This window comes from Helianthus annuus, chromosome 16 (assembly GCF_002127325.2).
Source record: "Helianthus annuus cultivar XRQ/B chromosome 16, HanXRQr2.0-SUNRISE, whole genome shotgun sequence".
Taxonomy (NCBI): domain Eukaryota; kingdom Viridiplantae; phylum Streptophyta; class Magnoliopsida; order Asterales; family Asteraceae; genus Helianthus; species Helianthus annuus.
In genome coordinates, this window is record NC_035448.2 from 191070489 (window position 1) to 191084420 (window position 13932).

The following is a 13932-nucleotide window of genomic DNA, read 5'->3' on the forward strand; positions in this document are numbered from 1 at the left end:
ACAAGCCTTTTATTCAAAGCTTTTAGCCCTGCCCATCTTTACCCTCCCACGTCTATTGCTCTCCTTACTTCTTACTTTAGCCCATATAGACCAACTGCAACCAGCAATGACCCAAAATGTTGTAATAAAGACTCATTGTGACTCAAAACTTGCCAATTGGGTCGTTTTCGCCAGATCTAGCATGGAGAGATCAAATGTTTGTGATGTGCGCATACACATCTATGAAATAATATATTAGGACTAAATTTATTTTAGTAATATTATATTTTAAGATCAAGAAATCAGTTTAGTGGGTTAGTATGTGCCCGGTGGCGGATCTAGAATTCCGACCAAGCGGTAACGTTTTATAAATAAGCAGTAACGAAATCGAGAAAACGTCAAATTTTTCCAAAATTTACACTAAAAACGTCAAAAATTTTCCGACCAAGCGGTAGCGGAGGCTACCCCTTGTTCCATAATACATCCGCCCTTTATGTGGGTTAGTGAGTATGAGTTAGTGGTTAGTTATCTATTTCCTATATTTATTTGATGTTCGTCTTATATTGAATCTAGAAATGAAGAATATGAAATAAGTCACTTTCTCTTTAAAGTTCTTCCAATCTCTTATTTATTTTCTTTGGATCAATTTTGGACTTAGAAGAAAAAATAATTTAAAAATAAGATATTTATCCAATCTTATATTTTGTATTAGTGTCCCTTAATTTGTCTTTTAAAAGATAATATTGTAGGATTATAGTACAATCTAGTAGAAGTAACTTATCACATTCAGAGCAAACATTCTGGTTTCACCTCCATCCAAAACATTCATTAGTCTCAACATACACATCCATTCATAGACTTTAGTTTATAGAGAAGAAATTTTGTGGCTATTTAATTTTCGCAAAGCACTCTCACTATAATTTCCCTTCATCCTGCTAAAACCTATAGCGACTAGGTTTCGTTGCAATAGGAAACGAAAATTCTTGAAAACCTTGTAGCCCCCAAGCTTTGTTGCTATACATAGGCTTGTTGTGACGACGTCATTTCGTCGCCAAAGGTTTCATTGCAGTGGGCCATGGCCCTCGTTACGAACAAAATGACGAAAATTGCCTATTTGTGCACTTGATTGTTAAAAAAAAAAAAAAAAAATTGTTAAAGGTTGATCTCTAACCAACAAAGAATTTTGCATTCAAATTATTTATTAGTTAATTTTCTTAACAAGACTTGAATTCCAAACCTTTTTAAAACCAAAGTACTATATGTATCAGTTTAGGGTGTTCAAAAAACCAATCCAAACCCGAACTAGAATCAGCCCAGCTGTAACCCCCAATTTTTTGAGGCTTGATAGTGAGTTTTAGTACAAAAATGGTCCTAAACTTTTTAATCATGTAAATAAATAAAAGTGGTATCAGCTTTATAATGTATCAAATTATAGTCCTTTACAAAATCTTTATCCACACTGAAAACTGTTGATGCAGATTTTGTGTCCGATGCTTGTCGAATAGATTAGTTATTATTTTACGCTGAATTTGTAATAGTTAGTGAAACGGTCTATCGAACGTGTATAGACCCGCTCGTTTGAAGTGGTCAAACGAGAGGGTTATTCGTTTGACCGTGTGTGGTTGCAAGACAAGTTATGGTTGTATATGTTGATGTCGAAGGATAAGGCATCGAAGGATTATGAATATCCTTCGATGAGCTCGAAAGATGGACCTCGAAGGATATGTGATCCTTCGAGGTATGTATGTGTCTTTCGAAAGCTGACTGGTCGATAGATCATCTTTCGACCATCAAGCTTTCGAAAGACACATATACCTCGAAGGATCACATATCCTTCGAGGTCCATCCTTCGATGGATATCTTTCGAGCTCATCGAAGGATAGTCATAATCCTTCGATGCCTTATCCTTCGACACCAACAAATACAACCATAATTTGTCAAGCAAATACACACACACGGTCAACCGAACAACCCTCTCGTTTGACCACTTCAAACGAGCGGGTCTATACACGTTCGATAGACCGTTTCACTAACTATTACAAATTCAGCGTAAAATAATAACTAATCTATTCGACAAGCATCGGACACAAAATCTGCATCAACAAATTCCCCCTTGTCCGTTGCTGTCGAATGCTGAAAATGCAACTGCAATCAATCTTCAGTCAAGTATTCATCTTCTCTTTGTTGACAAATTCCCCCTTGACTGATGATCCAGGTAAGTAGTATCTTGATGCTCATTGTTTAAAGCTTCCCCCTCAAAGTACGCGTATCCAAGTCGAGTGTTGTGCAATTTCCTCAAAAGGCTCAATTGACCGATCTTCCGCTGATCTTCCAATACTCCAACCGGCATTTGATAAGGGTTCCATTTTATAACAACTGCATCAAGTCTTGATCTTTAAGCATACCTATGATTGCGTTTAGAAATTTACCGAAGAAATTCAACATTTGAAAATTTTTATCCCCCCATTTCTTTGGTAAATTCTCTAAACCTTAACAGATTCTTTCCACTTCAAAGAAACTGTCGTCAAATGTTCACCAATTCCCTCCACTGAGCGGAACTGTCATCAATCTTCATTGAATGTTCTCGGTTCCGAAAATTCACGAACATGACTTTCTTCTTTGCATAAACTAGTTGAATAAGAACGTCCCCTGGTACCCCGTAGGATCTGACTTGTATCCCCCCAAAGACCAAAGTCTTTGTGAACTCGTTAGGACCGGTATAGACGTTCCAGGTTCATACGTACGTCTTCAAATGCGAGAATATGACAATAAACAAAATCCTTTCGAACATTTCCGAATAACCGGTAACAATCATAAATACTGATGCGCGGAAGCGAACATATCGTGTTGTTTTTGGCCCATAATAGTCGCGTTACCATTTTTGCCATTGCATCGGTAACCGTGACTACCCCACATTTTTCAAGAATCAAGTTTTCATCATCTCTTGTTTTCATCATACCGCATCATCCCGCGCACTCCCGAATTCGTACAAAGTTTTGACGTTGAAATTTCGAAGCGCGGTTCAAATCATCTTCGCGAACACCCGATCCCACTTTTAATTCATGTAGGCCCAATCAATGAGCAGTTTGCCTAAAACAATTTAAACATTGAAATAAAAATCAATTATATAAGCATACTGTCCACCTCCCAAATTCCATGCGGCCCACTAGAATTCTTTGTACAAAAGGTCCAATAGTCAACAATCTTAATTCCAAGATTCAGCCGACAACTTCATGTTGTCTTATCCATTGCTTCACTTTTCTTGATACACAACAAGCATTCAAAAGTCAACAACCCTCAAAGAAAACATCACAGCCGACATCTTAATGGACCCAAGAGTTAACCCATGTGAGCATTAATTATCCCATCAATCCCAAGATCCCATAACCTCATCAATCAGAAAGAAGACAAAAAAACTGTCGCTAAACCATGTGAACATCCTTCGAAGTTATCATTTTGATTTTTTTTTTTAATAATAATCAACAACAGCCGACATCAGTTGTTTTGTCTCTTCTCCTCTGTGATGACAACAGCAATCAGCCACCAACTCAAATCAAAAACCCCACAAAATAAAGTTCAGCCGCTATTCTTCGTATCAGTGAACAACAGCAACCGAAACATCTCATCTTTCGAAACAACATATGATCTATCGAATCTGATCCTTCGAAAGAAACATCTGATCTATCGATTCTGATCCTTCATACACAACAAAAGTGATCTTTCGGATCTTGATGAACCTTCGAAACCAGGTATCTTTCGAAACCGATTGGTGCTCTGATACCACTTGTAGGTCCCTTTTTGTCGGATGACGAACCTCAAACCTTGTTATACTAACCCACTAGCGAGTGCGGAATCCAAGCTAGTAGGCAAACCGAGATTAAGCAAGTACAAACACAACACACACGGGTTCACCGATTAACACAACTTGTATTAATGCAAATGAAGGTTTCGGTTACAAGCACAATGTTTACAAACCTAACTTGTAAACTCTCAAAGTGTGTGTGTGAGTTCCGGACAGAATGCTCTCAAAGCTATCTCTCGGATGTGTGTGTTCTCTCTGTATGTCTTGTGTCTACTGAACTCAACACATTGCATGGGTATATATACCCAAACACAGCAGGTCATGTCCGAAGGATCCGATAGATGGTCCGAAGGATCATCTATCGATGACAATATGTTCGAATGATCAGCAAACACCTCGAAGGATGATCCTTCGAGGTCTAACAATCGAAGCATATCTTTCGAGAACCTCGAAGGATCAACAGTATCCTTCGAGGAGCTATCCTTCGAGACAGACAACTACTTTCTAACTGTTTGACCAAGTCAAACCGGAGGATGGTTGACTTGGTCAACTTACAGACTTAGAACATCGTTTTATATACAGACCGAATACAGACAAAGTACAGACACAAGTGCACCAACAAACTCCCCCTTGGCTGTAGCTTTGTCTTTATCTTCTATAGTTGTAGACTCGTCTCGAACTTCGACGGTCTTTGGTCTTCGAGTTACCAAAACTCTGATGTCCTTTCAAGTCTTCAATGTCGGAGGATCTTCAAAGTCTTCACGTCTTGAAAGCAGAGAGTGTATCAACAAACTACCCGTATCATGTAGGAAGTGTGTTGACAAACTCCCCCTTAACATAAGCTCCCCCTTGAGTTATGCTCGTGAAAAGACTTTATCTTTATGAAGTGAGATCCTTGTGGTGTTGATGATGGCCAGCGGCAACTCGATCATCTTCATCTTTTGAGCGCCTTCTCGTCGTGTCTTCATTCCAATGCTTGTCATCGACCATGTTCTCCTAGCCTTTAGAATCTGCACATGCAAGAAATCTAAACGCGTAATGAGAACAACTGCTTGGAATAGTATAAACAAATGACACACGAATGACCATGTCACAATCAAACACCGTCCGACAGTTTGAAAGTTTAATAAATTTATCAATTTTAAATTCTAACTTTCAAAATCTGCAAATTTTGACCGTTTATGAAGATTTAGTCAGTTCGGTTTTCAGTCAGGTTTCAGGTAACGAAAACTCGAGCTCCAACATCATACGATCGAAAATAAAGTAGAAAGAAAATCTTTTTGGTATTTTTGAAATTTTCAAATGTAAAGACTGAAAGCAGTAAATAAATATATACAAACATTCTTTTTGCGAGTTTCGAGGGTAAGAGAATCATATCAGTGTACGGTCATGCCAAAACACTCTTGTTGTTCAGTTAGTTAACATTAAGATAAGCATCCTATAACAATTATCGGTATTGTTGTCCACTTAAGCTCAACTTATCAGATGTAATCATGGCGAGGGGATACGTTAAGGTATGATTTATACTTACCGACCGGTGTTCATCCACATCACGACACATTCCCGTATCAAGGTATGCACGAGAGTTCATCTTACCGGTGAGTATACCGATTATCATCTGTTTGACCGTATAAATTGTGAGATACTCACTTATTTTGATTTGAAAACAAGCCCTATGTGATATAATCACTTATTGATGAGGAACTTGATTTTCGTATGCATGAGGGCACAGGTGCAAGTCCGTGAACAGGTCAGTACTTCCGTACAGCAGAGAGACGAACTTGACACCCGGATAAATGTGATATTTTATCACTTATTTGATTTGGACATGTGATTGTTTATCACTTATTGAGGTCGAATGCAGTATGCAATATGTACACGTATGTATAGTATCATGGAAGATCTAGACTTGCGTCCCCGTTATTTTTCGGTAAAAGATACAACCATGATACCCAGATGATAAGCAGCATAAAGACCGAATATCTCAGAACCTCGGCAATCTATCAAACGAAATTTCGGTACTAAGACCATATGCCAATGAATGGTTCCCACCTGGTCTTCAGTCGATTAAGATTTATATCACCCTGCACACTTTAAAATGATTGTGAGCCTACCGATACATCTTATATAGAGCTGCTTATCGTTTTTCATTTAAGGTTTAAAGAGGTTTGGATAGACCACTGATGTACTATCATTTTCTCTTTTGCTCGCCAGGAAACTCATTTTTGTTTTTCTATTGTTTTTGTGTTTTTGAAATTTTTCGATGTTTTTGGATTTTCTGATTTTTGGATTTACTCCCCCTAAAATCAATAAACTAAGACAAATTTAAAACACACAAAGATATTTTCAAAAATGATTTTCCGATGTTGGTTTACTCTTGCTTGACCTTAATGCCATTTACCAAAATTAAGTTTTATCAGAAAAGATTTAACAAATTTTGGAAAAAATGAGTTGGCATGTCGGTAAGCGGTGCGGACCATGACAACATTGATGAATTTCATATTGAAACAATCACGTGTGAGGTGATATTCGAGATCAATGTGTCAGGTCAAAGAGTGCTGTACGAGATAATAATAATTCACAAAGTAGCTTAAATATCGACAAGTATAGGAGAGATTAAGAATTTAAAGGCGTATCCTGCAACTGTTCCGTGCATTGCAAGGAATCTAAGCACTCTCCCAGCTGGATATCCACCCGGTGTGGACTTCAAAGTCGAATTTGCAACTACTGAAAAGTCTCTTGACAGCAATAAAATCATAAACCTCCGGGTCCGGCTGGTCTTCCACATTTCACCAGCGAAGGTCTTTGACTTTCTCTTTCAGAAATGGTGTGCGGATGTTCAATCCACGCCAAGGCATCGACACACATTTCACTTCATTCGTTCCTGTGGACCCGATCAAAAACCATAATGACCAAATTTTGACACGTTCTTCATTTGGTCGAATTTTGCAACTTCATTCATCCAAATTTTCTTTTTCTTTTCTTCTCTCTCCATCAAAGGCAACAATTTCTTCTGTCGCCTATCTTGTGCAAGGACATTCCACTATCAACAATCCTAAGACTATCAATAGTTCCTCCTGGAACTTCCTGCACACTCACTTAGAGATTAGTTGGAGAGAGGGACCCAAGCCTTCACAGACTTGGGTCGTCCGTCATCATCGAGAATTGTAACATCCATTTCCCGATGATTCGGAATTGATGTAGCTCCCCCTGAAACAGTTACCGGTTTTGGTATCCAAATCTCTTTCTGTTTTTCATGTTTAACATCCAATTTAACAGATTTTGTTTGGATAATCTCCGGTTTTAAAATCTTTTCAACTTCTTTTCTTTGTTTCTTTTTCTGTTTCTTTGCTCGCTGTTTAACAAGACGAGGGTCCTGTTTTGATGAAACAGATCTTTTATGGTAATTGTTACCATGGGGGACATCAATTTTTGTCTTTCTCTTGGTGAGATATGGACAATTCTTAATGATGTGCCCATACTCACAGCATTCAAAGCATGATCTCCGCTCAACAAACCTCGGAGTATCATAATAGCTGGATGACGAACTTCGTGATCTAGAGGTACTTGGTCCTACATCACAACCGTTTGTTTGTTGTGTATAGTTGTTTTGACTGTTTCTTTTCAAAATTTTACTTTGTTTAACAGAATCCTTTTTGGATTTGTTTTTGAAAGTATCAATTTTATCAGTCCCTCTTGATTTCACAAGGTTTATCTTCCGATTTTCGCCCTGTTTGCCTTTTCTATTCTCTTGGGCGGCATGATTTTGTTCACGGGGATCATCAACCTTTGCTTTCAACTTATGAAGATATGGACAATTTCGAATGATATGTCCAATTGTTCCACACTCAAAACAATATCTTCGTTCAACAATCCCCGAAGCATCATGTGCTCGTCTTGACGATGATGATGAACTTTGTGATCCCGAGGTACTAGGTTTTGAACAGTTTGGATCATTTCTTTTCAACACTGTTGCTTGTTTAACAAAATCTAAGTTAGATTTGTTCTCAAAAGTTTCGATTTTGTCCGTTCCCTTAGATTTCACAAAGTTCACATTCTTGTTTTTCTTTTGGGTCTGTTTCTTCTGACCCTGAGTCGGTGCCTTTCCTTTAGGTTTGGCATGATTTTGCTGTTTTTGTACTGTTGGTAATTTCTTATTCCCAAATTGTTTTCGAATTTCAGCCTTTGGAATAGGAGGACACTGTGTAACTGTAACACGTGGTCCTGTCTTTCCCAAAAACTTACTTGTCGAATCTTCAAAGACTTTACTTATTAAAGATTGATTAACATTTTTAATAGGAAAATCTTCGTCAGAGTAGATTTTATCATCACCAACGAGAGTGTACAGCAAGTTCACACCCTCCGACTCTTTTGCAGACGAGGACTCGATTGCAACAGTCTTAGCGGGTTTTGCAGGAGGATCACATAGAATGTAATTCTCGAGAGGTATGTCCCCATCTTTGACCTCCGCATCAGACTTTGCTGGGATGGTATCATCAGATTCATCATCAGAAGAATCAGCATCCTCAATGATGACTGGAGGATCCTGATTCAGTTCAGCAGAAGACACACATGCATCCGCTGAAGTATCTGAGTCTGGTGATACATCTTTCTTGTATCCGAGTCCTGCTGCAAACTCCTTTACATCTAGAGGAACAGATGGTTCAAAGAACACTCTATCCACCTCGTCAGGCATCGCATCATAATTGTGTCTCACAGGTGGTGGACATTTCTTATATCCTATGCATGTGACATCCCGTTTTTCTTTCTGAACATCAATGATGTGATCCAACACATAGCTAGAACTCAAATAGCTATCTAGCTTGAGTTGGATTGCCTCACTTTCCGTTTTTACACAGACCATTTCTTTTTGCATTGTCTCAAGACGTGAGATATACAAATTAATTTCCGTTTATTTTCTGGAAACCATTTTAGTCAATTCAGTTTTATCTTTCTTTAACGTCTCAATCATTGACTTAAATTCTTTTTCATGGTTTTCATAAAACATATTGGCTTCTGTGCATTTTGAAAGATCCACGGTCAACTTCTGGTTGTGGATAAATGTCACATCATATTTCTCTTGCAAAGCTTCGTGTTTGCTTTGCAATTCACACCACTTGACATTCAATGAAGCATGTTTGTCTTGCAAGTCAAACAAACTAGCTTGTAAAGCATTATGTTTGCCTTGCAACTCAGACATGTTTGCTTCTAGTTCAGCACACTTAACTCTTAATCTAGCACAATTATCACAATCTACAGCAGTGGGTTTATCGGCACATACCTGACTGGAATCACTCTCAGGTGTCGGCCTTTCTGCATCAGAATCAACAATCTCCCTTGATGATTCACATTCAGATCCATCCTCACTTGATCTTGAAGTTGTATCACCCTCAACTGAAGTTGAAACATCTTCATCTGAACTTCTAACATGTTCAGAACTGTCATCATTCCCCGAGGATCCACCATTGCTGACATCTTTGACAATTTCAGCATACAACGCCGTTTTTGTCTGACTACTGTTCTTGGGATTAAGAAGTGACGATTCTACAGTAGAATAATGGTGTTGTACGGCAACTGGGGGTAATGGATTTCCATACATGTCTGTGGTGGGAGGCGGCTTTACAGGAACTTGTATTGGATTGCCAAAACAATCTGTTGTTGTTATTTTCGGTTCACTTTGCCTTTGATTGGTAACTGATGCCCACATTTCTGCAGTAATTCGAGGTGGTGTGGGAGGTTCGGCCCATGATGGAGATGACCTTGTATTCGTGTATTTTCCATCGTCTGGAGCCGGTGTACCCCACCATGAGGGAGTAACTCCTGAACTTGTATATTTACCACTATCTGGAGCAGGATTCCACCAACTCGGATTCATGATTAATGAGCAAAATAAATGCTAACTGAATAATCCGAAAGATCACACAGCCAAAGAATCCTGATCGAGAGATCTGAGATCACAGAAACTTGTTAACAATAAACTGACCACAATCGAAAGACCAACTATTGTTCGAAGGATCAACAGTACTCGAAAGATTACTGTTGAATCTCGAACAATGATGTCGAAAGATTCAAGAACTCGAAGGATTCTCCTTTGAAAGATCCTTATCTTTCGAGTTAAATATCCTTATCTTTCGTATAGCTGACTTTCGAAAGATCACACTTGTTCGAATGATCAACAGTGTTCGAAAGATCACTGTTGACTTTCGAGCACAGGCTTCGAAAGATTCAAAATCTCGAAAGATTCACAATTTAAAGATCCTTATCTTTCGAGATAAATCCCTATCTTTCGGACACTTATCTTTCGAAAAGATTCCTTTATCGAAAGATATGTTTCAGACTTCGAAGGATGGGTCGAAGGATGATAATCTTTCGAGCCTTCCTTGATCGAAAGATGATCTTTCGAAGTCGAAGGATATCTTTCGAGAGGTTCTGACACAACTGACGCAGATGTGACGGGTTGGTGAAAAGGTGATGGGTAGGTAAGTCAACTTTCGGCAGAAAGGATGTGCAGACTGTACCTTTCCCACCAACTTTGAAAGGTTGCCCAAAAAGGTAACCTTATCTCCAAACCAGTCACCGGAATATTGACCGGAATATGGCCGGAAATTACCAACACACTCAAAAACAAGTTTTTAAGTTACCCAACCCAAACTTGAACACTCCCGAAGGTTTAGAACGCGTTTTCCAGTTTAAAAGTGTAGAAAAACCAACAAAAACGGGTGTTAAACCAAGTGTTCAAACACACACCAAGAACTTGAAAAACCCGGTTTTAAACAAGGTAAAGAGCCAAGCTCTGATACCACTTGTAGGTCCCTTTTTGTCGGATGACGAACCTCAAACCTTGTTATACTAACCCACTAGCGAGTGCGGAATCCAAGCTAGTAGGCAAACCGAGATTAAGCAAGTACAAACACAACACACACGGGTTCACCGATTAACACAACTTGTATTAATGCAAATGAAGGTTTCGGTTACAAGCACAATGTTTACAAACCTAACTTGTAAACTCTCAAAGTGTGTGTGTGAGTTCCGGACAGAATGCTCTCAAAGCTATCTCTCGGATGTGTGTGTTCTCTCTGTCTGTCTTGTGTCTACTGAACTCAACACATTGCATGGGTATATATACCCAAACACAGCAGGTCATGTCCGAAGGATCCGATAGATGGTCCGAAGGATCATCTATCGATGACAATATGTTCGAATGATCAGCAAACACCTCGAAGGATGATCCTTCGAGGTCTAACAATCGAAGCATATCTTTCGAGAACCTCGAAGGATCAACAGTATCCTTCGAGGAGCTATCCTTCGAGACAGACAACTACTTTCTAACTGTTTGACCAAGTCAAACCGGAGGATGGTTGACTTGGTCAACTTACAGACTTAGAACATCGTTTTATATACAGACCGAATACAGACAAAGTACAGACACAAGTGCACCAACATCTTTCGAAAACTGGAATCTTTCGATGTAGCCTGATCTTTCGAAGTTGTGAGGAAAAGTTGATCTTTCAAAGTTGTTGCCTGACCCTTCGAAAACATTTGAATCTGATCCTTCAAAAGGAAGAGATGACCCTTCGAAGACATTTGGGGTTAAAGGTGACCTTTCAAAATCGTGAAGTTGACTTTTCTGGCACATGTCAGATCTGGATCTGACAAACATGCTGCTATCAGAACTGATCTTTCAAACATTTGACCCTTCGAAACAAAGAATGATCTTTCGAAGAGAAAGTTGACCTTTCGAAAATTTATAAGTTGACCCTTCGAAAACAGGTTGGGGTTAAGGGTGATCCTTCGAAAATTTTCTGATCTTTCGAAGTTTGAAGATGATATGAACAACAAGAACACAGCAACTGTTCAAATCTGCAGATTTATGAAAACACTTTGTAAACGATTTTTGATGAAGGAAACTTGAAGATTTAGGAGAAAAACATAAAACCCAACACTCGTTTTATCACAGATCTGAATATTCGGGTCCAGATCTGAGTTTTTCTCATTTTCACCATTTTTACATCTTGAACAAAAACCCACAAAAATCACAGATCTAGAGCACATGTGACTTAGTAAACGGTTAGTTTTACTAAATCGGGCACCATGGCTCTGATACCAATTGTAGGTCCGTGTTTCGGGACCGAAACCGTGATTTTATGTTTATGTTCAAAGATGGAAGAGATAAGAGAGATGATAAACAAACAAACTTTGTATTAATCCGGTAGTAAACATTACAAGTCGGCCCGGTTACAAGACAACCGAACTAATACCAAAGAAGTATACATCCGGGGAGAAACCAAGTGGTGGTTTCTCCCGGTGAGGTCACAAACCTCCTCTCACTAATGCAAAGTTGTTTGTTTATCATCTCTCTTATCTCTTCCATCTTTGAACATAATCATGAAAATCACGGATTGGATCCCGAAACACGGACCTACAAAAACATTATAGTATAACTCTCTATCTATACAACTCATTTACTTTGACACTTTGTAACAATCCCAACACCTCCAAAAGTTTGTGTTTGATGATCCACCCCGAGACTTGATGTTGATCGAACTACCTCCCAATCAATGTGTCTAACAAAGTATATCTTTAACAACTTATTATGAACTATTGCTAAGTAAGAATACATGCGACAACACTCAAGAACAAACTTTTAAGATTCTAGACGTATGGATTTCAGACATAGCTTATGGAATGCACGCGTGGGCATAGGCACGCCACTTACATGTATATAGACCAAAGCGGCGCCATATCTGTCATACGCCTTTGTCTAGCGGTTAATTAACTAACCATAGTTTTGACCCGTATTTACACAACAATAACAATGTTAACATACAATATAATACACAATCCAAGTTTAATATTCAATAACATTTGCATCAAGTTCACACAATATAACCAATGTTAATCACACCATAATAAGCTCTTACATGTACTTTCCTTCTAAAGAACATGTACATTCACCAAATTAAATGATCAACAAGATCTAAATGTTCAAATAAAACACATGAATGGTAAATAAACATAAACATAATGCATGCATCCTCAAGAGTCAGAATCCACGACTTCAACAACTGGTTCCTCCACACAAACAACGGCAAAACACAACTTCTGATCCGATCCACGAAACGACCACACTTGAACATTCGAGTCTCTCTTCAGATGCAACTTATTCGCCGACCAAAATCTATACCAGTTAGTCGCAAACACATAATTGTCAGTTTTTTCCATGGGCCACCACCTCAAACTCATCGGATCCTTGTACATCTCCAACGTTGGCCCCAACAACCGAACCTCAATCTGGTTTCCTTTTTCTTTCTTAAGATGATCCTTCTCATCCTGCGTCAAGAACTCATTAGTCTGCAGTTGCTTAAGCGGCATGTTCAACCTGTTTAACCCGTGCCTGGTATCCGAATCAAACAACTTCTTCTGTATCACAAGTCTCACGTCCCTACCCTTCATCTCATTCACAATAAACTCTTTCAACCCCTCCGTTATCTCGTTCACCACCACCGGCTTCTTTGGACGGTCGTCTGCCTTCTTTGGTACTTTTCTTTTCTTACTACTGGCTTCTCCGGTGGACGGTGTCTTCTTCTTCTTCCCGGATGTACGGACGGATTTAGGGTTTGACTTGTTTGTTTCTTGTTCACGTAACTCCTTGTCACGAAAGAATCTTAACTTCTCATTCGCAAGTTCTTCGATCTTGCGCAGGTAAACACTGTTTTCTGTCGTCAATCTTTTCGGGTTACGTGATCTGATCACGGGTGCAGTGTCTGACATGATCACGACTGCATCCGCCATGAGTTCTTCTTGAGTTTGTGAATCAAAGAAGGCAGGAGATTGAGCGAAGTTTTGATTAAATTTTGTGGGTATGGATGGGTACTTATAATAGTGAGTTGTACGATATAGATTTGCATAAGAATAATATTAAAAGGAATTTTAGGAGTACAATTAATGAAGTTAATAAGTTTGGGATCTCTTTCCATATATTCGGTATGATCTTCTATGTTCACGCGAATAATTTACGGTATTTTAGGAAGAATAGGGTTTCCTTACAGATACCAAGATAATTATACAACTAGGGAGAATAGGGTTTTCCTACAAATACAAGATAATTATACAACTAAAATTTGGTCATGGTACAGCCTTTGGAGCATAGG

The 13932-nt window shown here is 38.8% G+C and overlaps 1 protein-coding gene across 1 annotated transcript; it reads right to left on the reverse strand.

Moving 5' to 3' along the window:
- Positions 1–12817: 12817 nt before the first annotated feature.
- Positions 12818–13573, reverse strand: LOC110920253 (putative B3 domain-containing protein At2g27410). The gene has a single exon (XM_022164476.1). The coding sequence runs from the start codon at positions 13571–13573 to the stop codon at positions 12818–12820; it is 756 nt and encodes a 251-aa protein (XP_022020168.1).
- Between the last annotated feature and the right edge of the window lie 359 nt (positions 13574–13932).